This window comes from Uranotaenia lowii, chromosome 2, assembly GCF_029784155.1.
Source record: "Uranotaenia lowii strain MFRU-FL chromosome 2, ASM2978415v1, whole genome shotgun sequence".
NCBI classification, from domain to species: domain Eukaryota; kingdom Metazoa; phylum Arthropoda; class Insecta; order Diptera; family Culicidae; genus Uranotaenia; species Uranotaenia lowii.
In genome coordinates this window covers 115,113,925-115,136,628 of record NC_073692.1, presented here as the reverse complement: position 1 = coordinate 115,136,628, position 22,704 = coordinate 115,113,925, and the positions used below count along the sequence as shown (strand labels likewise).

The following is a 22,704-nucleotide window of genomic DNA, read 5'->3' as shown; positions in this document are numbered from 1 at the left end:
GGAGGCTCAAAACAAAACAACAGACCGTGAATAATTCCGTATACCGTACGTATACATGCTGCTCTTGAAGGGAGGAAAGAAGAAGCATAAGGCAACATCAGCAGCAGCAACAGCAAATTGATGCTGCTGCGTAGTGCTCTGGCTTGCTGTATGTTGTAACTTATTCGTGGTGCACGGGAAGGATCTTTGCAAGCTAAGGAGTCTCGCGGATGCTACAATTTATTGCGCTTTGTTTGGTTATGTTTTGAGTGCTTGATGTAGTGTTTGAAGTTCTTTTGCAAACGGAAATGCCTTTTTATCGCAGATATTGTAACAATAATTGTAGTTCATTAACGTAGAACGTGAGTTATTAAACGAATCTTTTTCTATTTCAGCATGTCAGAAGATTGTGCAGCAGCGTTTATCGACTGGTTCGGCCATAACACCAACAAACTCGCGACCAACGACGCCTCAGGGAACCCGGCTTGGGGTAGCCAGTTTTCACGGAACCGTACCTAGTCCGACCAACGGATTCACGTCGTCAACCGGAAGTCCGGCTAGCGGTTTAACCATGAGCAGTTCTTCGCCCAGTCACCACCCGAATTCACATCCGCCACAGTCCCAGCCACAAGGTACCATGACCTTGCCCCACAGGCACCACGTCCTGTCGGCTTCGAGCCATCACATTCCGATCAAACTCAGTTCGGATCTGTTGGCCAGCGAGTCGCAACATTTGATGATCCAACAACAGCGTGAATCACATCCTCCGGCTCAAAAGTGGGGCACCATTTCGCACGGAACTTCGCAGCAAGCCCTCATGGCCTTGACCAATGAGAACAACAACATTGCCAAGTTTGTTCCACCGACCCACCCGGTGTCCTCGGGTGACAGCAGTTTACCGCCGCTCGGGCTGGTGCCTCCAGGGAAGGATTCCGGAGGAGGTGGAGGGAAGGATAAAGAACTTCCGACACCCACCTCAACTCCAACGACGTCGCGGAAAAGTAGACGAAGATCGAACCTGTTTATTCCTTCTTCCTCGAAGAAAGAGCAACAAGAAAAGATCAAGAACGGTGAGCTGGGCAGCGGAAGGGCCATTCCCATCAAGCAGGGCTATCTCTACAAGAGAAGCAGCAAATCCTTGAACAAGGAATGGAAGAAAAAGTACGTGACCTTGTGCGATGATGGTCGGCTAACATACCACCCCTCGTTACATGACTACATGGACGATATCCACGGAAAGGAAGTTTCCCTACAATACGTAACGGTGAAGGTTCCGGGCCAGAAACCTCGCGGATCTAAGTCAATCATTACCAACAGTGCCCTCACGGGAGCCAACTCGAACATGAACGGAAAGAGTGGCGGTTCAACGAGCGGCGGATCTCAGGGTAGTAGCAGTAACGGTTTGACCGAAGGACTCGGCGGCCTCTCCCTCGCCAAGGATCGAAAACTAACGGAGAAAGTTCTGCTCACGGCCTTCGATACCCTGAGGGAACCGGCCAAGTCAAACTCGCAAACCAGCGGCGATGAGGGCATCGTCATCAGTAACAGCAACTCCCAGAGCTTCATCGGCTCGGACGGAAACACCAGCAAACTGGACGCTCAAACCCCGAACGTTAAGAAACGGCACCGCCGGATGAAGAGCAGTGGCGTTGGCAAAAATAACGAATATGACGGTATGTTTGATAAAAAAATTTGAACCTCTTTAAAACAATTGCTAAACAAATATTTATTTCTTTAGATTCCGACGGGTTCGAATTCTACATCGTGTCGCTGGACAACAAACAGTGGCACTTCGAGGCGTCGAATGCCGAGGAGCGGGACGAGTGGGTTTCGGTGATCGAGCAGGAAATCTTTAAATCGCTGCAGGGTATCGAATCGTCCAAGTCGAAACCGTTGAACCCGAGCGACATCGCCTCGATGCAGTCGATTCGGAGCCGGGTCCCGGGCAACGGGTACTGCGTTGACTGTGATTCGCCCAGTAAGTACCAATTACATTACTCAGAAATTGAAAAGATTCTTAGCATACATTTTGAAGCGAAAAGAGTTAGGTACCTATCATTGAGTTTAATAATGAAAAAACAGTGGTTTAAAGTGTTGCCTTGTAGAACACAATAAAAGAAAGTGTAGAACTACGATAGTTATTCTAGTTGACGCGAAAGCGGTCTAAATAAGCCCAAGTAGATAATATTCTACAGTTTGGCAAACAAATTTCCCAGTAAATACCTACTTTCAAATTGAGTCAGAATCAACTATTCTTGGCACACCAAAAAAAGTAAATTTTACTGAACTGTGATTTTTTTCAATTTTTCCCCTCCGAAAAGATATTTGTCGATTGTGTCAAATGCTTATGATAGATCAAAAAGTTTTCCTAGATTTTTTCTAATTCAACAAACTTATTGTAATTTATGCTTCAAGCGTTAAACTCGTTATTGTTACGAAATTATTTTCAACAAATGTCAAGTACCAAATTAAAAAAATAATAATAAAAAATTTGTTGAAGAATGTTTTTAAACTTAATTTGTAAGAGATAAAATAAAATCGACAAGCGCCAGTTTGGACCTTTACAATTTTCGTTTGTCGGTGTGAAAACTAATTTAGATTTTTTTCTACTCCCTTACAGACCCCGAATGGGCCAGTTTGAACCTGGGAGTGCTCATGTGCATCGAGTGTTCCGGAATCCACCGAAATCTGGGTTCCCACATCAGCAAAGTGAGATCGCTGGGACTAGACGAGTGGCCGTGAGTATTTTTTTTTTTCAAATAAATAGAATTAAAATAAAATTTAAATCAAATTTTAATATAATTTATATTAATTCCTTGCAGTCCGGGCCATCTGAGTGTGATGCTGGCGATCGGCAACAGTCTGGCGAATTCGGTGTGGGAATCAAACAGCCGAGGCGGGCGGGTGAAACCGACACCGGCCAGCTCCCGGGAGGAAAAGGAAGCCTGGATCCGGGCAAAGTACGAGGCGAAAGAGTTCCTACCGACGTTTACGGCCACGCCTCCGGTTGGTCAACAGCTTCGGGAAGCTGTCGTTCGATCTGATATGAAAGCCATCATCATTCTGCTTGCCCATGCCAACGTTGACCACATCAATTCGACTGTGAGCGTGCGGGATCTGAGGACGCCACTGCATCTGGCCTGTGCCATCGGAAATCTAGCCATCTCGCAATTGTTGATATGGGTAAGAATTACTTTTTAATTAAATTATTTTTCAATGATTTAAAAAAACTTTTTTTTTTTTATTTGAATTCTGAAACATCTTATCTTTCTCTTACAGCACCACGCTAACCTGAAACACATCGACCACGAGGGAAGATCCTGTCTGACGTACGCCAAGGCGGCCAACTCTCTAGCCGCAGCCCGACAAGCAAGCAATACCCCGCACCATGTGAACGTTGAAACGACCTCGGCACTGGTGGATCTTTTGGGTAGCCTGGGGTGCACAGATCCGGCCCCATTCACGGCTAGTGGAACGCTCCCGCGGCGGAGGGAAACCATCGATCCGTCGGCCATTTCCACGTCCTCGACTTCGTCGTTGGTCAGCTCGTTTGAGAAATTTTCCTCGAACTTGATCTAGAAACACAACTTAAAATCGCACACCATTAAGGTGTTACCGAATAATGATCTGATTTAGAGAGCGTGTGTGGAGCAAAGCGATACTACAATAGAACTTAGTTTCATAAAATTTATACGTTCAAATAACAATGTGATCCCTCTATATAATCGTCGATTTAAAAAAAAAACGAATCAAGAAAAAATTATTCATCAGGACAAAATCCTAAACAAAATTATAACAGTGAGCTCATAGATTTGGTTTTATTTATCAAAAAAGCTAAGCAAATATCATTAATATAGAGAAGAAAGCAAGCGTATATAGATGAGGTCTAGTTGATTATTGTTTAAGTTAAAGCGGCTCAAATTGCTGTGTCAAATTCCCAAGGGTAAAATTTTGTTTTTATGTATAGATCTTTGTATTTTATCGTAATTTTATTGGTTTCCTCGAGCCCTACTGTAAATATAAAAAACGCCTATATATGTAAATAACCACCGTCACGGTTAGTTAAGCTGTGTAGAGAAAGATAATCGATTCCCCACTGTAATAAGTTTGTAGGTCTTAAATTTGCTCTTTAGATGCTAGGTTCGTAGGACAAAATTGCACCATCTACTTAAAGGAAAACTACACTTTTCAGCACAGTTCACAAAGTTCACTGTTGATTTTTGTCACTTCTCAATAGCTGATTTGATTGTTTCGATTTTATGTCTAGATTGATTTTCCTTGTTATCATCTTATGTTGTTTTATGTCCTAAGAAACGATTCACGATTTAAACAAATAAAACCACAGCATAAGCTTTTTTGTTGAACGCTTAACTTAGTACGAGACAACACCTTTTAAATGATTATCCTTACAATTGCTCCCCCCTAAAGAATGCCAAAATGAACCTTAGTGCGTTTCGCAAACAAACAAAATAATACAAAACAGTACTACAAAACAAATCATATAATAAATTAAAAAAATTACAATACCTTACAACTTGCAAACACGGCAAAACCTGCTTCAAGTCTAGATTACAAATTAAAAATAAAGCTAGAACAAATTAGAGCAAAACGTTAATGAAGAAATACAACTCAAAATCTAGAGGAAGAAAGAGATAATGAAATCATGAAAAGTATTACAATTGATCGATTGAACCACACAGTCTTGGTAGTTCGGAAAAAGAACCTCCGGTTCTTAACTTGATCAGCGTATTATAGAGCAATTTCAGCAAGCTACAATGATAGAATTTCCCTCACCCTAAACTCCAGCTAAACTGATCGATCATCAGCGACGACAAGTACCCACACAATTAGTCTTGTGTTGATTTCCAATACCAAGCTAGCTAAGTTACATAAAACCGAAACCGTGTTGATAATGGATTGGAAAGTACCGCGCAGTAATAGATTGATAATAGTTAGGATGTCTCGACGAGTAGTAGTCGGAACCATTTAGAGTTTACAACAATAGTTTGATAGCTGATCCCCCGCGCATACCAGATCTAAAAGTAACAGAAACATTAACAACAACAACAGCAACAGGTATTGATTGTGCTAACTGCTAATACATATAATGTGGAAGGTGAAAACGAATAAGTAAATTCCCCCGCTCCTCTCAGGTAGGTGGTGTAGTGTATTTGATAAGGTGAGGCGAGGAACGGTTGAGGTTGAGCGAGAGTGAGCGAACGACAGAACAGAACGATTGAAGCAGATTGAATAAATCTATTGGTTATGAGAGAAACGTTAGGTGAAAGTGACCGACAAACGTTAATTAATTGAGATATTCGGAGGAAAAGAATAAAGAAACTATTGGAAAGTATTTAATACGAATAACTGGTGTGAGCTTAACTGATAGAGAAATTACCTTGCGATGGGAGGATCCGAAAGGTGGGTTGACTCTGAAAATGCATTTTCTACACCACTATCACTAGAATTGTAACACCAGATTTATGATATACAGATAACAAAAAATCTAACCGCGTTACAGTACTAAACGATGTAAGAATAATACATCTGCGATGCCTTCGACCAAACTGAGTAGTAACTTTCTCGCTCAGGAAAAGTTGCATCACCATTAGTCATTCTAGATAACTATATACAAATGTTCAAATAGATAAGTAGACAGGCATGTTCGGATAGGCAAGTTCAGTTGAAGATTCAAGCTTAACCAGTTAACAACACACAAGAAAATTCTCCAATCTCCAAAGCGAAATGGTAACCAAATACAGTGCAGCGGACCACGTCTGGATAGGCGAGCAGCGCCCAGGCATTCTTAACCCGGCGGCCAATTTAGGGCAGATATTCTTCAACCTTCTGTCCCACAGCCCATCCCGGGTGATCCAAATCAATGCGGATACGGATTACCACATGACCTGCGCAGAAATGCGTCTCAGAGTCGTGCGAATTGCGCTGAACCTAAAGAAGCTGGGTTTTCAGAAAGGCGATCACGTCACCTTGGCATGTACAAATACCGACAATACGGTTCCAGTTTTTGTGGCCTGTTTGACCAACGGAATGCCGGTCAATCCCCTGGCACCGGTCTTCAATAAAAGTGATTTTGCCTACATGCTAAAGCAAACCCAACCTAAAGTGGTGTTTTGTGATGAGGACAATCGTAGCGTTGTTGAGGCTGCCGTTCAGGAAGCCCTCAAAATATCACCCAAAATTTTCGTCTTGGGTCAAGCTGAAAATGAGAAGGAATCGGTCGACTTCCTGCTACAACCCATTGAAGGGGAGCTTGATTTCGTACCGGAATATTTCGGAAACTCGGTTGAACTGCTGGCGATGGTTCTATGTTCATCGGGAACCACCGGTCTACCGAAAGGCGTCTGTCTGTCTCACGCCCATCTAATCGAATGGGAAGTTTTCAGCAAGTAAGTAAACGCTTTTAACAGCCACTTTGAGTCTATAAAATGTCTCAAAAATCAAATATAAGAGGGCTCAAAGTCTGATAACAATTCAAATTAAATCAAATCTGTAGATATTACTTATTCAAATACCAATCACAAGCGTTGAAATCTCTTAAATAAAAGGGAACAGATCAAACACGAACGTCAACATTGTCGTAACAATACACACATAAAGAGAGCATTTACGCAGGAATGTAGGCGTCTTGTAGCCGGACAGAAACGTTACAACGTACATATGAACGTGATTCGCAAATGTACACACATTTGATCACATATATCGGGGGTTTCCCAGTTCGTCGTCTCGCTAGAATTTATGATCTTACAGCTGTTGCGGCTGTTGTTTTGTGTATCTACTCATAGCTGCTAAGGGAGTTCACTCGCAGAAAATTACCATTTTAGTAATTAACTTGAGACGTACGAGTGTGATTACAAAATCGGTTTTACCAGACGATATGTAATATTTTATTTCCCAAATTTCTTATAAACAACAAAATTTAAACTTCAGTTTTCAGATTCTAAATTCATTTCAGGTTCAGATTCAGATTTCAGATTCAGATTTCAAATTCAGATTTTCGATAAAGATTCAGATTTCAGATTTCAGATTCAGATTTCAGGTTCAGATTTTAGATTTCAGATTCAGATTTCAGATTAAGATTTCAGATTCAGATTTCAGATTCAGATTTCAGATTCAGATTTCAGATTCAAATTTCAGATTCAGATTTCAGATTCAGATTTCAGATTCAGATTTCAGAAACTGATTTCAGATTCAGATTTCAGATTCTGATTTCGAATTCAGATTCAGATTTCAGATTCAGATTTCGGATTCAGATTTCAGATTCAGATTTCAGATTCAGATTTAAGATTCAGATTTAAGATTCAGATTTCAGATTCAGATTTCAGATTCAGATTTCAGATTCAGATTTCAGATTCAGATTTTAGATTCAGATTTCAGATTCAGATTTCAGATTCAGATTCAGATTTCAGATTCAGATTTCAGATTCAGATTTCAGATTCAGATTTCAGATTCAGATTTCAGATTCAGATTTCAGATTCAGATTTCAGATTCAGATTTCAGATTCAGATTTCAGATTCAGATTTCAGATTCAGATTTCAGATTCAGATTTCAGATTCAGATTTCAGATTCAGATTTCAGATTCAGATTTCAGATTCAGATTTCAGATTCAGATTTCAGATTCAGATTTCAGATTCAGATTTCAGATTCAGATTTCAGATTCAGATTTCAGGTTCAGATTTTAGATTTCAGATTCAGATTCAGATTTCAGATTCAGATTTCAGATTCAGATTTCAGATTTCAGATTTCAGATTTCAGATTCAGATTTCAGATTCAGATTTCAGATTCAGATTTCAGATTCAGATTTCAGATTCAGATTTCAGATTCAGATTTCAGATTCAGATTTCAGATTCAGATTTCAGATTCAGATTTCAGATTCAGATTTCAGATTCAGATTTCAAATTCAGATTTCAGATTCAGATTTCAGATTCAGAATTAGGTTTCAGATTCAGATTCAGATTCAGATTCAGATTTCAGATTCAGATTTCAAATTCAGATTTCAGATTCAGATTTCAGATTCAGATTTCAGATTCAGATTTCAGATTAAGATTTCAGATTCAGATTTCAGATTCAGATTTCAGATTCAGATTTCAGATTCAGATTTCAGATTTCAGATTCAGATTTCAGATTCAGATTTCAGATTCAGATTTCAGATTCAGATTTCAGATTCAGATTTCAGATTCAGATTTCAGATTCAGATTTCAGATTCAGATTTCAGATTCAGATTTCAGATTCAGATTTCAGATTCAGATTTCAGATTCAGATTTCAGATTCAGATTTCAGATTCAGATTTCAGATTCAGATTTCAGATTCAGATTTCAGATTCAGATTCAGATTTCAGAATCAGATTTCAGATTTCAGATTTCAGATTTCAGATTTCAGATTTCAGATTTCAGATTCAGATTTCAGATTCAGATTTCAGATTCAGATTTCAGATTCAGATTTCAGATTCAGATTTCAGATTCAGATTTCAGATTCAGATTTCAGATTCAGATTTCAGATTCAGATTTCAGATTCAGATTTCAGATTCAGATTTCAGATTCAGATTTCAGATTCAGATTTCAGATTCAGATTTCAGATTCAGATTTCAGATTCAGATTTCAGATTCAGATTTCAGATTCAGATTTTAGATTCAGATTTCAGATTCAGATTTCAGATTCAGATTAAGGTTTCAGATTCAGATTCAGATTTCAGTTTCAGATTTCAGATTCAGATTTCAGATTCAGATTAAGGTTAGATTCAGATTTCAGATTCAGATTTCAGATTCAGATTCAGATTTCAGATTAAGATTTCAGATTCAGATTTCAGATTCAGATTTCAGTTTCAGATTTCAGATTCAGATTTCAGATTCAGATTTCAGATTCAGATTTCAGATTCAGATTTCAGATTTCAGATTCAGATTTCAGATTCAGATTTCAGATTCAGATTTCAGATTCAGATTTCAGATTCAGATTTCAGATTCAGATTTCAGATTCAGATTTCAGATTCAGATTTCAGATTCAGATTTCAGATTCAGATTTCAGATTCAGATTTCAGATTCAGATTTCAGATTCAGATTTCAGATTCAGATTTCAGATTCAGATTTCAGATTCAGATTTCAGATTCAGATTTCAGATTCAGATTAAGGTTTTAGATTCAGATTTCAGATTCAGCTTTCAGATTCAGATTCAGATTTCAGATTTCAGATTCAGATTTCAGATTCAGATTTTAGATTCAGATTTCAGATTCAGATTTCAGATTCAGATTCAGATTTCAGATTCGGATTTCAGATTCAGATTCAGATTTCAGATTCAGATTTCAGATTCAGATTTCAGATTCAGATTTCAGATTCAGATTTCAGATTCAGATTTCAGATTCAGATTTCAGATTCAGATTTCAGATTCAGATTTCAGATTCAGATTTCAGATTCAGATTTCAGATTCAGATTTCAGATTTCAGATTTCAGATTTCAGATTTCAGATTTCAGATTTCAGATTTCAGATTTCAGATTCAGATTTCAGATTCAGATTTCAGATTCAGATTTCAGATTCAGATTTCAGATTCAGATTTCAGATTCAGATTTCAGATTCAGATTTCAGATTCAGATTTCAGATTCAGATTTCAAATTCAGATTTCAGATTCAGATTTCAGATTCAGAATTAGGTTTCAGATTCAGATTCAGATTCAGATTCAGATTTCAGATTCAGATTTCAAATTCAGATTTCAGATTCAGATTTCAGATTCAGATTTCAGATTCAGATTTCAGATTAAGATTTCAGATTCAGATTTCAGATTCAGATTTCAGATTCAGATTTCAGATTCAGATTTCAGATTTCAGATTCAGATTTCAGATTCAGATTTCAGATTCAGATTTCAGATTCATATTTCAGATTCAGATTTCAGATTCAGATTTCAGATTCAGATTTCAGATTCAGATTTCAGATTCAGATTTCAGATTCAGATTTCAGATTCAGATTTCAGATTCAGATTTCAGATTCAGATTTCAGATTCAGATTTCAGATTCAGATTTCAGATTCAGATTCAGATTTCAGAATCAGATTTCTGATTTCAGATTACAGATTTCAGATTTCAGATTTCAGATTTCAGATTTCAGATTTCAGATTCAGATTTCAGATTCAGATTTCAGATTCAGATTTCAGATTCAGATTTCAGATTCAGATTTCAGATTCAGATTTCAGATTCAGATTTCAGATTCAGATTTCAGATTCAGATTTCAGATTCAGATTTCAGATTCAGATTTCAGATTCAGATTTCAGATTCAGATTTCAGATTCAGATTTCAGATTCAGATTTCAGATTCAGATTTTAGATTCAGATTTCAGATTCAGATTTCAGATTCAGATTAAGGTTTCAGATTCAGATTTCAGTTTCAGATTTCAGATTCAGATTTCAGATTCAGATTAAGGTTTTAGATTCAGATTCAGATTTCAGATTCAGATTTCAGATTCAGATTTCAGATTCAGATTTCAGATTCAGATTTCAGATTCAGATTTCAGATTCAGATTTCAGATTCAGATTTCAGATTCAGATTTCAGATTCAGATTTCAGATTCAGATTTCAGATTCAGATTTCAGATTCAGATTTCAGATTCAGATTTCAGATTCAGATTTCAGATTCAGATTTCAGATTCAGATTTCAGATTCAGATTTCAGATTCAGATTTCAGATTCAGATTTCAGATTCAGATTTCAGATTCAGATTTCAGATTCAGATTTCAGATTCAGATTTCAGATTCAGATTTCAGATTCAGATTTCAGATTCAGATTTCAGATTCAGATTTCAGATTCAGATTTCAGATTCAGATTTCAGATTCAGATTTCAGATTCAGATTTCAGATTCAGATTTCAGATTCAGATTTCAGATTCAGATTTCAGATTCAGATTTCAGATTCAGATTTCAGATTCAGATTTCAGATTCAGATTTCAGATTCAGATTTCAGATTCAGATTTCAGATTCAAATTTCAGATTCAGATTTCAGATTCAGATTTCAGATTCAGATTTCAGATTCAGATTTCAGATTCAGATTTCAGATTCAGATTTCAGATTCAGATTTCAGATTCAGATTTCAGATTCAGATTTCAGATTCAGATTTCAGATTCAGATTTCAGATTCAGATTTCAGATTCAGATTTCAGATTCAGATTTCAGATTCAGATTTCAGATTCAGATTTCAGGTTCAGATTTCAGGTTCAGATTTCAGATTCAGATTTCAGATTCAGATTTCAGATTCAGATTTCAGATTCAGATTTCAGATTCAGATTTCAGATTTCAGATTTCAGATTCAGATTTCAGATTCAGATTTCAGATTCAGATTTCAGATTCAGATTTCAGATTCAGATTTCAGATTCAGATTTCAGATTTCAGATTCAGATTTCAGATTCAGATTTCAGATTCAGATTTCAAATTCAGATTTCAGATTCAGATTTCAGATTCAGATTTCAGATTCAGATTTCAGATTCAGATTTCAGATTCAGATTTCAGATTCAGATTTCAGATTCAGATTTCAGATTCAGATTTCAGATTCAGATTTCAGATTCAGATTTCAGATTCAGATTTCAGATTCAGATTTCAGATTCAGATTTCAGATTCAGATTTCAGATTCAGATTTCAGATTCAGATTTCAGATTCAGATTTCAGATTCAGATTTCAGATTCAGATTTCAGATTCAGATTTCAGATTCAGATTTCAGATTCAGATTTCAGATTCAGATTTCAGATTCAGATTTCAGATTCAGATTTCAGATTCAGATTTCAGATTTACTATTCATATTCAGATTCAGATTTCAGATTCAGATTTCAGATCCAGATTTTAGATTCAAATCCCAGATTCAGACTTTAGTTTTTCAAATTTCAAAATTTGAAGGTTTCGTTTTGAAATTTGAATTAAGAATTTTGAATTTCGAATATAAAATCTAAAATTTAGAATGTCGAATTTAGAATTAAGAATCAAGAATTTAGAATTTAGAATTGAGGATTTAGAATTAAGAATTTAGAATTTAGAACTTAGAATTTTGAATTGAGAATTGATAATTTAGAATTTAGAATTAAAAATAAAGAATTTTGAATTAAGAATTAAGAATGTAGAATTTACAATTAAGGTTTAAGAATTAAGAATTTTGAATATTGAATAATGAATATAAAATTTTTAAATTTGTATTTTGAATTTCGAGTTTGAATTTTGAATTTGGAATTTATATTTATAATTTTGAATTTTGAGTTTGGAATTTGGAATTGGAAATTTTGATTTGAGAATTTTGAATTTTTAATTAAGAATTTTGATAGAATTTAAAATTAGAATTCAGAATTTAAAATTGTGGATTTTGAATTTGGAATTTCGAATGAAGAATTTAGAATTTAGAATCAAGAATTTAGAATTAAGAATTCAGAATTCTTAATTTAGAATCTAGAATTTAGAATTTGGAATTTAGAATTTAGAATTTAGAATTTAGAATTTAGAATTTAGAATTTAGAATTTAGAATTTAGAATTTAGAATTTAGAATTTAGAATTTAGAATTTAGAATTTAGAATTTAGAATTTAGAATTTAGAATTTAGAATTTAGAATTTAGAATTTAGAATTTAGAATTTAGAATTTAGAATTTAGAATTAAGAATTTAGAATTTAGAAATTAGAATTTAGAATTAAGAATTTAGAATTTAGAATTCAGAATTCAGAATTTAGAATTTAGAATTTAGAATTAAGAATTAAGAATTAAGAATTGAGAATTCAAAATTTTGAATTTGGAATTTAGAATTTGAAATTAAAACTGAGAATTTAGCATTAAGAATTTAAAAACAGCGAAATGAGAGCTTAGAATTGAGAATTTAGATTTTAGAATTTAGAATTTAAAATTTGGAATTTAGAATTTAGAATTTAGAGTTTAGAATTTAGATTTCAGAATTTATAATTAAGAATTGAGAATTTAGAATTTAAAATTTAGAATTTAGATTTTAGAATTGAGATTTGAAAATTTAGAAATAAGAATTTAGTATTTAGAATTTAGAATTTAGAATTTAGAAATAAGAATTTAGAATTCAGAATTTCGAATTTCGAATTTAGAATTTAGAATAAAGAATTTAGAATTTGAAATTTAGAATTAAGAATTTGGAGTTAAGAATTCGGAATTGAGAATTCAGAATTTAGAATAAAGAATTTATTATTTAGAAATTAGAATTTAGAATTTAGAATTCAGAATTTAGAATTTAGAGTTTAGAATTTAGAATTTAGAATTCAGAATTAAGAATTTAGAATTTAGAATCTAGAATTTGGAATAGAATTTAGAATTTAAAATTTAGAATTAAGAATTTAGAATTTAGAATTTAGAATTTAGAATTTAGAATTTAGAATTTAGAATTTAGAATTTAGAATTTAGAATTTAGAATTTAGAATTTAGAATTTAGAATTTAGAATTTAGAATTTAGAATTTAGAATTTTGAATTTAGAATTGAGAACTTAGACTTTAGAATTTAGAATTTAGAATTCAGAATTAAGAATTTAGAATTTAGAATCTAGAATTTGGAATTAAGAATTCGGAATTGAGAATTCAGAATTTAGAATAAAGAATTTATTATTTAGAATTTTGAATTCAGAATTCAGAATTTAGAATTTAGAATTTAGAATTCAGAATTAAGAATTTAGAATTTAGAATCTAGAATTTGGATTAGAATTTAGAATTTAAAATTTAGAATTAAGAATTTAGAATTTAGAATTTAGAATTTAGAATTTAGAATTTAGAATTTAGAATTTAGAATTTAGAATTTAGAATTTAGAATTTAGAATTTAGAATTAAGAATTAAGAATTTAGAATTTAGAATTTAGCATTGAGAATTTAGAATTAAGAATTCAGAATTAAGAATTTAGAATTTCGAATTAAGCATTGAGAATTTCGAATTTTAAATTTCGAAGTTTGAATTTGTAATTTTGAATTGGAAATTTAGAATTCGGAATTTAGAAATTAGAATTTAGAATAAAGAATTAAGAATTGAAAATCTAGAATTTAGAATTTAAAATTTAGAATTTTGAATTTAGAATTTAGAATTTAAAATTTAAAATTTAGAATTTAGAATTTTGTTTCCAAAATGTAGAATTTAGTGTTTTGAGTTTAGTATTTAGAATTTAGAATTTAGAATTTAGAATTTAGAATTGAGAATTTAGAATTTAGAATTTAGAATTTAGAATTTAGAATTTAGAATTTAGAATTTAGAGTTTAGAATTTAGAATTTAGAATTTAGAATCTAGAATCTAGAATTTAGAATTTAGAATTTAAAATTGAGAATTTAGAATTTAGAATTCAGAATTAAGAATTTGAATTTAGAATTTAGAATTTTGAATTTAGAATTCTGAATTTAGAATTTTGAATTTATGAATATAGAATTTAGAATTTGAAATTAAGAATTTAGAATTTTGAATTTAGAATTTGGAATTTAGAATTTAGAATTAAGAATTAAGAATTTAGAATTTAAAATTAAGAATTTAGAATTTAGAATTTAGAATTTAGAATTTAGAATTTAGAATTTAGAATTTAGAATTTAGAATTTAGAATTTAGAATTTAGAGTTCTGAATTCAGAATTTAAAACTCAGAATTCAGAAATCAGGTATTTGAATTCAGAATTCAGAATCTGGAATAAAAAATTGAGAATTTAGAATTCAAAGTTTAAAATTTATAATTTAGGTTTTAGATTTTAGAATTCAGAATTAAGAATTTAGAATTTAGAATTTAGAATTCAGAATTAAAAATTTAGAAATTAGAATTTAGAATTTAGAATTTAGAATTAAGAATTTAGAATTTAGAATTTAGAATTTAGATTTTAGAATTTAGAATTTAGAATTTAGACTTTAGAATTTAGAATTTAGAATTTAGAATTCAGAATTTAGAATTTAGAATTTAGAATTTAGAATTTTAATTTTAGAATTTGAAATTAGGATATTAGAACTTGGAATTCCAAATTTAGGATTCTCAATTCGGAATTTATTGAGTGATTAAATGTATAGTTTTAAATAGGGATTCACCTTAAGTTTACACTCACATTCCTAGTATTTATTGATGTAGAAATCCTGTTTTTTTTTAATTTAAAAAAACTGTTATGTTTTGTTAAATGTTCAATATACGGATTTTTAGTTATTTTTGAACCTTAAAATTCCCGGATCACAAATTCCTAATTTCAGCACGATCTGCAAGGTGTTATGATGAAGTCTTATAATCTACAGATTTCGAATCATTGTTTATAGTTTTTTACTCTCTATTGCTTTTGTCTTGCTATTGTCTTTTAACTATATACATACATATGTATGTCCTCGAACTTTTTATCACATTTTTATCTTTATGCAACATTGTAAAAAAATCCAACTCATTTTTCACACTTTTTAAACAATCGACACTTTGGAAAACTTTTTTCTTTGTATAAATTGCTCAACCTAAAGGTCAATAAAAATATTACCGTTAACGATTTTTTTCTCAGCGGATTCAGAATTCATGCAGTAGGTATGTATAGGATTAAATTAATTTTAAGAATTAAAGTTCCTTTTTTCAGGATTGTCAGTAAAACTCATGAAAATCGCAGGATATCACTAAGCATTTTGACTAACTCACTGAGTTACAGACATTAACTGGTGAAAAACGGTTTTTCGAAAACCTTAGTCATATGAATATTAGGTATCGTTTCTTGAGTATAAATTTAGGCGCTCTTTATGAAATAAATTTCGATGAGTATCACAGTGATGTTTAGTAAGCTTGTACTTACTAATGAGTTTATGAAGAGGGTAATGATTTTAAAATTTAAAAGGAGATCAATTTCTGAAATGTCTCTAACCTATAGATAACCTAATTATTGTTTCAACCTTTCACTTATTCTTTTCACAGCGAACTTAATGCGGGACCCATCTTCAGCTTCAGTGCCCTATTCTGGGCTACCAGCCTTCTGGGAGCCCTTACATCGCTCTACTGTCTACGACCCCGAGTTATCACAGCGCAGATGTTCGACGAAAAGCTTCTGGTATCCATCATCGAAAAATACCGGGTTCATGATGTCTTCACTCCGCCGTGTTACTTGTCGGCCCTGATCAACAGTCCGTACTTCGAACAGGCCGATTTCCGCAGTGTCAAACGATGGACCCTGAGCGGATCGATGGTCTCCGAAAGTATCAGAGTCAAGCTGGAAAAACGGCTACCAAATGGATGTGCCCAATCGGTTTACGGAACTTCGGAAATCGGATTCATAACTAAAGCTTATGGACCTTATAAGTCCGATTCCGTAGGACAGATGGTGTCCAACATTGTGGCCAAGATCGTTGATGAAGATGGCAACCGATTGGGACCTTGCAAAGTTGGCGAGATGAGATTCCGTTACAAGCATACGTTTTTGGTGAGTATTTTTGAGAATTTTTTCTTCAAACAAGCATGATTCTACCTTACAATTTTCCTTTAGGGTTATTTCAACAATCTATTGGCAACCAGAGAGGCCTTCGATGAGGATGGCTTCTTCAAATCCGGGGACGTAGGCTACTTCGATGAAGATGGTTTCCTGTACGTGGTAGATCGTATTAAGGATGTCATCAAGTATTGCAACTATCAAATTTCCCCCTCGGAATTGGAGGTGGCGATTCAGAGTATTGAAGGCGTTCTAAAGGTTTGTGTAGTAGGGGTACCTTTGTTGGATGAGTCTTCGGATCTGCCAACGGCAGTCGTTGTCAAAAAGAGCGATTCCGATTTGACCGAGGATCGCATCATGGCGATCATCGATGGTCAAGTGAGCGACTACAAACGACTACGAGGAGGGGTGTTTTTCGTGAATCAGCTACCGATGTCGGCTTCCGGGAAAGTTCTGAGGAGAAAGGTCAAGGAAGCACTGCAAAATTTGAACACCGTGGCAACATAGGAAGCTTAAGTTTGATTCGTACAAATTTTATATTTTAAGACTTTTATCATTTAGAACTTACTGGAGGTCACTAGCTGCTAGGTTTAAAATGACTACTATCATGCTTCACAAAAAGTCAGCGATATTTTGGCACGTATAAGAAAACTTAAAAAGTTGGTTTTTACATACATAGATTAAAATTAAAATTTTTGGTCTAAAGTTCTCTTTAATTGTGGAAGCTCATTAAAAACGATATGTGATTTAAAACGTTATTTTCAGTATTGAAGTTTGTGGTAAAATACCGATAATTATTTACTTCTTTTCACAATCACAGATGTTTGCTGTCTGTTGAATTTTCAATATGTTTGTAATTGAACCTTTTGTAAATTTTAAATTCAACAGTAAGTCTACCATACATTGTTATATTCGATTTGAAAAGATACATGATTTAGCGTACAACTTTAAAGAACGCCAGACAATACTTCATATTTTATACTTTAATCGGTGCAAATTTTTGATATAGGATTTTCAGCTGCATACGTTTTTAAGCGTGTTTCTCGATGGTTTCACTTAAGCAACATGGTTCTGCAGGGGTTATATGATAGTTTTTTGTCCTCTGCACACTGCATGTTTTACCTGCGCTAGTCATATTCATAGTCAATAAAATATTTGTAAAATTGGCCTAAACCAAAGATAACAGATTGGTAGTATTGATCAATACCGATAATTGCTAAATAATTAGGTATTTGTAAAAATTGGATACACTATAAAAACGTTTATCGAAATTATAACTTGGTTCGGAAATTCCTTAAAATTACCTGGGTTTTTATTTGTTCTCTAAATTCTCAAAATTAAATTTTAATCTAAAAAAACATTTAGAATTTAGAACTTAGAATTTAGAATCGTTTATCGAAATTGTGACTACTTCTTCGAAAATTCCTTAAATTTACCTAGACACGTGTTTTTATTTGTTCTCGATATAATCAAAATTAAATTTTAATCTTAAAAAACTTAACATCTACAGGATAAAATGTAAGGGAAAAAATTGTAGAAATATATGAAATATAATTTTTAATAAACGGTGTAAGGAATAACTATAAAATGTTCGATAAATTTTCATTCACAAAATGTTTTTTTTGTGAAACTCAGCTTTCCTTCCGATCTTAGCCTTCCCTTAGAAAAAGCCACTTCATTTGTTATGGATAAACATTGCACTTCTAGCGCTGCAGGAGGTATGCTGGAAGGGCTCCAGGATACGAACGTTCCAAGATGGTCATGCCATCTACCAGAGCTGCGCCAACACACACGAGCTTGGAAAACTTTTATAGTGATGGGGAAGATGAGGATGCGCGTGATCGTGTGGTGGCCGATCGACCCACGAATGTGCCGAGCCAGTTCTTCAACATCAGCATCATCAACGTGCACAGCCCTCACCTCAGAAGTACCGGTGACGACAAAGACGAATTCTACGCGCAGCTGGAGCGTCAATACGACCGCTTGCTCAAAACATGATATCAAGATCGTCATCGGGGATTTTAACGCTCAGGTCGGTCAGGAGGAGGAATTCAAACCGACAATTGGAAGGTTCAGCGCGCACCAGCTGACAAACGAAAACGACTCATAGATTTCGCCAAAGCCCCTTTCGAGGACTGTTGGGATACCATCAAAACATCCATCAACAGCGCTGCTGAGAACTTTATCGGGCATGTGGAACGAACACGACGAAACGGTCAAAGAGTCACCCGTCGGCACGTGGAAAATCACTGACAGTGGAAGGGGCAGCGAGTCCGAATTTTCTGGGAGAAAAGGCGCTGCCTGGAGGAGGACGAGCTCGAGGAGCTGAAGCAGCTGCATCGTTCCCAAGAAACACGAAAGTTCTATCAGAAACTCAACGCATCCCGAAAAGGCTTTGTGCCGCAAGCCGAAATGTGCCGGGATATAGACGGATACATCCTGACAGACAATCGTCAGGTGATATAAAGGTGAAAGCAGCACTTCGATGAACACCTGAACGACGCACATGCAGGGAACCAAGACGGTGGGGGAAGCTACGTCGCCGGCAGTAGAGGAGCCACTCCCAACGATGAATGAAGTTTAGGAAGCCATTCGTCGGCTGAATAGAAACAAATCGGCTGGGAAGGATGGCATCGCAGCAGCTGCTGAACTTATCAAAATGGGCCCGGTCAAGTTGGCCGACTGTCTACACCGGTTGACAGTCCGCGGATTTGAGACACAGAACAGCTACTTTAGGAGCGGAATCAGAGGGTAATATGCCTCATCTACAAGAAGGGCGTCAAATTGGACTGTGAGAACTTCCGAGCGATCACTGTCCTCAGTGCCGCCTACAAAGTGTTGTCCGGAATCCTAATCCGCCATCAGCGCCAGCCAGCTTCATGGAGGGATGGTCAACGACGGACCAGATCTTCACACTACGGAAAATCATCTAAAAATGCCACGAACACCAAGTCCTCGCGCACCATCTATTCATCGACTTCAAAGCCGACACGATCGACCGTAACGAGCTATGGAAAATCATGGACGAGAACGGCCTTTCCGGGAAGCTGATCAGACTGATCAAGGCGACGATGGATGGAAAGCAGTGCTGTGTGCGGATCTCGGGTGAATTGTCGAGTTCATTCGAATCGCGCAGGGGGCTTCGACAAGGTGATGGTCTATCCTGCATGATGTTCAACGTGGCGCTAGAAGGTGTTATTCGACGAGCGGTGGGCGAAATGCGGGGCACAATTTTCAACAGATCCAGTCAACTTATCTGCTTTGCCGATGACATTGATATAGTCGGCAGATCATCTGCGGCGGTGGAAGCCATCTACCGCAAACTGAAACGCGAAGCAGGAAGGATTGGGTTTTTGATTAATACGTCCAAGACGAAGTACATGCTGGCCTTCGGATTCGAGACCGACCGAACCCGCTTGTCCAGTAATAACAAGGTCACGATCGACGGTGACGAGCTGGAGATAGTCGAAGACTTTGTCTATCTCGGCTCACTGGTGACCGCAGACAATGATACCAGCCGTGAGATCCGGAGGCGAATTATCAGCGGAAGTCGTGCCTACTATGGACTCCACAAGCAACTGCGGTCGAGAAGACTTAGCCCTCGCACGAAGTGTAAACTGTATATGACGCTCATTAGACCGGTTGTTCTCTACGGGCACGAGACATGATATTGCTCGAGGAGGACCTGTGTACACTCGGAGTATTCGAGCGACGAGTGTTAAGAACCATCTTTGGCGGCGTACAGGAGAACGGAGTGTGGAGGCGAAGGATGAAACACGAGCTCGCGCGACTCTACGGCGAACCCAGTATCCAGAAGGTGGTTAAGGCTGGCCGGATACGCTGGGCGGGACATGTTGCGAGAATGCCGGACGACTGTCCTACAAAACAGGTGTTCGCTACGAATCCGGTAGGAACAAGACGAGCGGGGGCGCAACGAGCGAGGTGGTTAGACCAAGTGGAGCGTGATCTGGCGAACGTGGGGTGCCCGAGAAATTGGAGCCGAGTGAATTTTAGGAATTATGTTCGACAAGTTATGTCGTGAGACGGAATACTATGTAAATAAAAAAAAAATAAAATAAAATAACTATCGTCACTGAATCGTACGCACTTTCCACTACCTACCTTTTATAAGAAAGCTGCACTAATATAATATAGATTTATAGTTAATAAAGATTTCTTTTTTAATAGAAGTAAAACACGCAATTAGAGACTCCGTTCAAGAACACGGCTCAAGATCGAATGATTCTTTTGTTGGGTGGAGTTACCGAGAACTCAACTTTTATGAATAGATGAACAATCTTATCGGTTGACACAATTAACACCGAATGATAAAATTATCGGGATGACAGTCACCTCATGCGCGATGCAGAATAAGGGCCAATATAGAAGTGAGATGGGAGAAGTGAGACGTAGAAGTGAGACATTTCACATGTCATATCTCATGACTCACGTCTCATTTACCAGGTTTTTATCAAATTTTATATAAAGATTGCCCGGTTGGTCCGGCCCGGATACGCACTGAAAAAATTCTGGCAACCTCATGCATACGTACCTATGTATAGGTCCAAGTTCTTAAGTGAGTTTGAACTCACTTGAACAAGATTACTATACGTTTCAACTCTTCAACGAAAGTTCACGATTTTCTCATCCATAACAGTATGTGATTACAATTCCAGAACGAGAATTCATCATTATTTTTCAAACTCACCCTCAAGGTTCACTGGTGAAGGGACGTTTTGACTTGTTGTTCGTAGTAACAGAACTCAATTCAGTAGGTACACAAATATTAAAATCTTGTGATTTGGAGCGACAACCGGTGTCTCTAACATGGTCCAGTTAAATGATGGTAAACTGAACAGGTTTCATTTACTATGCATAGGTAGGTAATTGCTATTCCATTAGCTTCAACTTTAGTAACTTTCATCAATAGGTCCAGCTATTGAGGGTAAAGGCACAAAAATAAACACATTAAAAAGTCTAGGGCAGGCATGTCAAACTCGTTTAAGGGCATCCGCAGCAATCGCGAGCAAAGTGAAAATGCTCACGAGTTTAATCACTTCCATACCGCACCGGGGGTTAGTATGAAGGTGAGCAAAATAGGGCCGATGCCGTCGGGACCGACAAAATCACCAAATTTGCTCACTAGAAAGGGGCGAGAGCAAACATGCACTGAAAAAATTCTACCGTTTTGAGCAGAATTAAACAAACGATGTCGCAGCGTGTAGATGTTTGTTGATATTTATTTTAAGAAAAAAATTGTATCAGCTTAAAATTGTGGATGGTTTTTTTTGTAATAACTGCAGTTAAATTCGCAATTTCGTTACATTTTTTCGGGGTTTTCCAGGAATTGAACGAGAAAGTGTAAATGCTGGTTCTGATGGTGAGTTATTTATTTTGTATTTTATACTGTTTTTGACTTTTTTTCTACCTATGAATTTTGATAACATTTTTTCCTTTCTCACTCAATTTCAGATAAACAAACTTGAAGCATCGTAATTTGTGACCAAAAATGGTCACTCGGAGTTTCTCGGAGTAATAATAATCGAGACCAGTGCGCTGTGCAGGCCGATATGGGTGGCATTCCAGTACTGTCCCTACCGATTCGGCTTTCGGAACGAGGTCCAATAAGTTTGCAACTAATGGGACCCAGTTTTTCGGAGCAGCAATTATTTCAATCAGCACGTTGGATAGAAAAAGAAGTTGAAGATTTTTTAGAAAAGTATGATTTTAATATAAATATAATAAACAAATAAAGTTGAATTTTAGTTGAATTGTTTGGTTTGTTAAATTTTGTTTTTCGGGTCCATTTGTTAGGAAATATAAGTGCCCGGCGTTTTGAAAGCAAAATCGAGCTTAATTCGAAAATATATTCTTATCTGAACTTATTTTATTCAATCAAGTCGTCCTACAATTCAATAAGTTTTTAATCACAATCCAGCAAACGGGTGACACGGAATTGGAAACACCGTAAGGAAAACTCAACGCTTTACAACCACCACCGGTTGAAAGCGGTGTCCTATAGATACGATGACGAGGCCAAGCGAAGCAAACATCCTGCTCGGAAGTTCTTGCTGCATCCGTCATCGGACCCGATTGCTGGTGTTCGAAGCTGCTTGGCCTTGCTGCTTCTGTATGGCATGTTCAACCAGGATGTAGACTTTGACGTCACGATACGGATAGCAGCTATCCCGTCAAATAACTGCCAACACCCCCAGGCCCTTTTAAGACCAACATTCATCGAAATTTGAGCAAAAAACTGACGACTCCGAAAATTTACTCGGTATACGTATTAATTTAAATTTAGATTTTCTTCAAAAGTTTTCTCAGTGCAATGCTAAATTTAAAAA

General features: G+C 35.7%; 2 protein-coding genes and 1 long non-coding RNA gene across 6 annotated transcripts in view; all 3 read left to right on the top strand.

Moving 5' to 3' along the window:
* Nucleotides 1–5,344, top strand: part of LOC129748129 (centaurin-gamma-1A) — a 517,098-nt gene extending 511,754 nt beyond the window's left edge. For 2 of the 4 annotated variants that reach the window (XM_055742625.1, XM_055742627.1), the window contains 5 exons: nt 375–1,652; nt 1,718–1,957; nt 2,600–2,717; nt 2,802–3,162; nt 3,259–5,343. In XM_055742625.1, the coding sequence (XP_055598600.1) occupies nt 375–1,652; nt 1,718–1,957; nt 2,600–2,717; nt 2,802–3,162; nt 3,259–3,558 (2,297 nt within the window). In that variant the 3' untranslated portion in view covers nt 3,559–5,343. Of the gene's footprint in view, nt 1–158; nt 310–374; nt 1,653–1,717; nt 1,958–2,599; nt 2,718–2,801; nt 3,163–3,258 lie in introns of those variants that run through there. The other 2 variants (XM_055742628.1, XM_055742626.1) reach the window with 2 other exon arrangements.
* Nucleotides 5,345–5,410: 66 nt separating this feature from the next.
* On the top strand, nt 5,411–17,865 carry LOC129748131 (uncharacterized). Its single transcript, XM_055742630.1, has 3 exons — nt 5,411–6,386; nt 15,850–16,351; nt 16,415–17,865. Exons 1-3 carry the CDS (start codon nt 5,725–5,727, stop codon nt 16,862–16,864), a joined length of 1,614 nt encoding a protein of 537 aa, XP_055598605.1. The 5' UTR covers nt 5,411–5,724; the 3' UTR covers nt 16,865–17,865.
* A 3,517-nt stretch (nt 17,866–21,382) lies between these two features.
* On the top strand, nt 21,383–22,247 carry LOC129749275 (uncharacterized). Its single transcript, XR_008737991.1, has 2 exons — nt 21,383–21,737; nt 21,830–22,247. It is a non-coding gene; the product is annotated as an uncharacterized LOC129749275 (long non-coding RNA).
* Nucleotides 22,248–22,704: the final 457 nt, after the last annotated feature.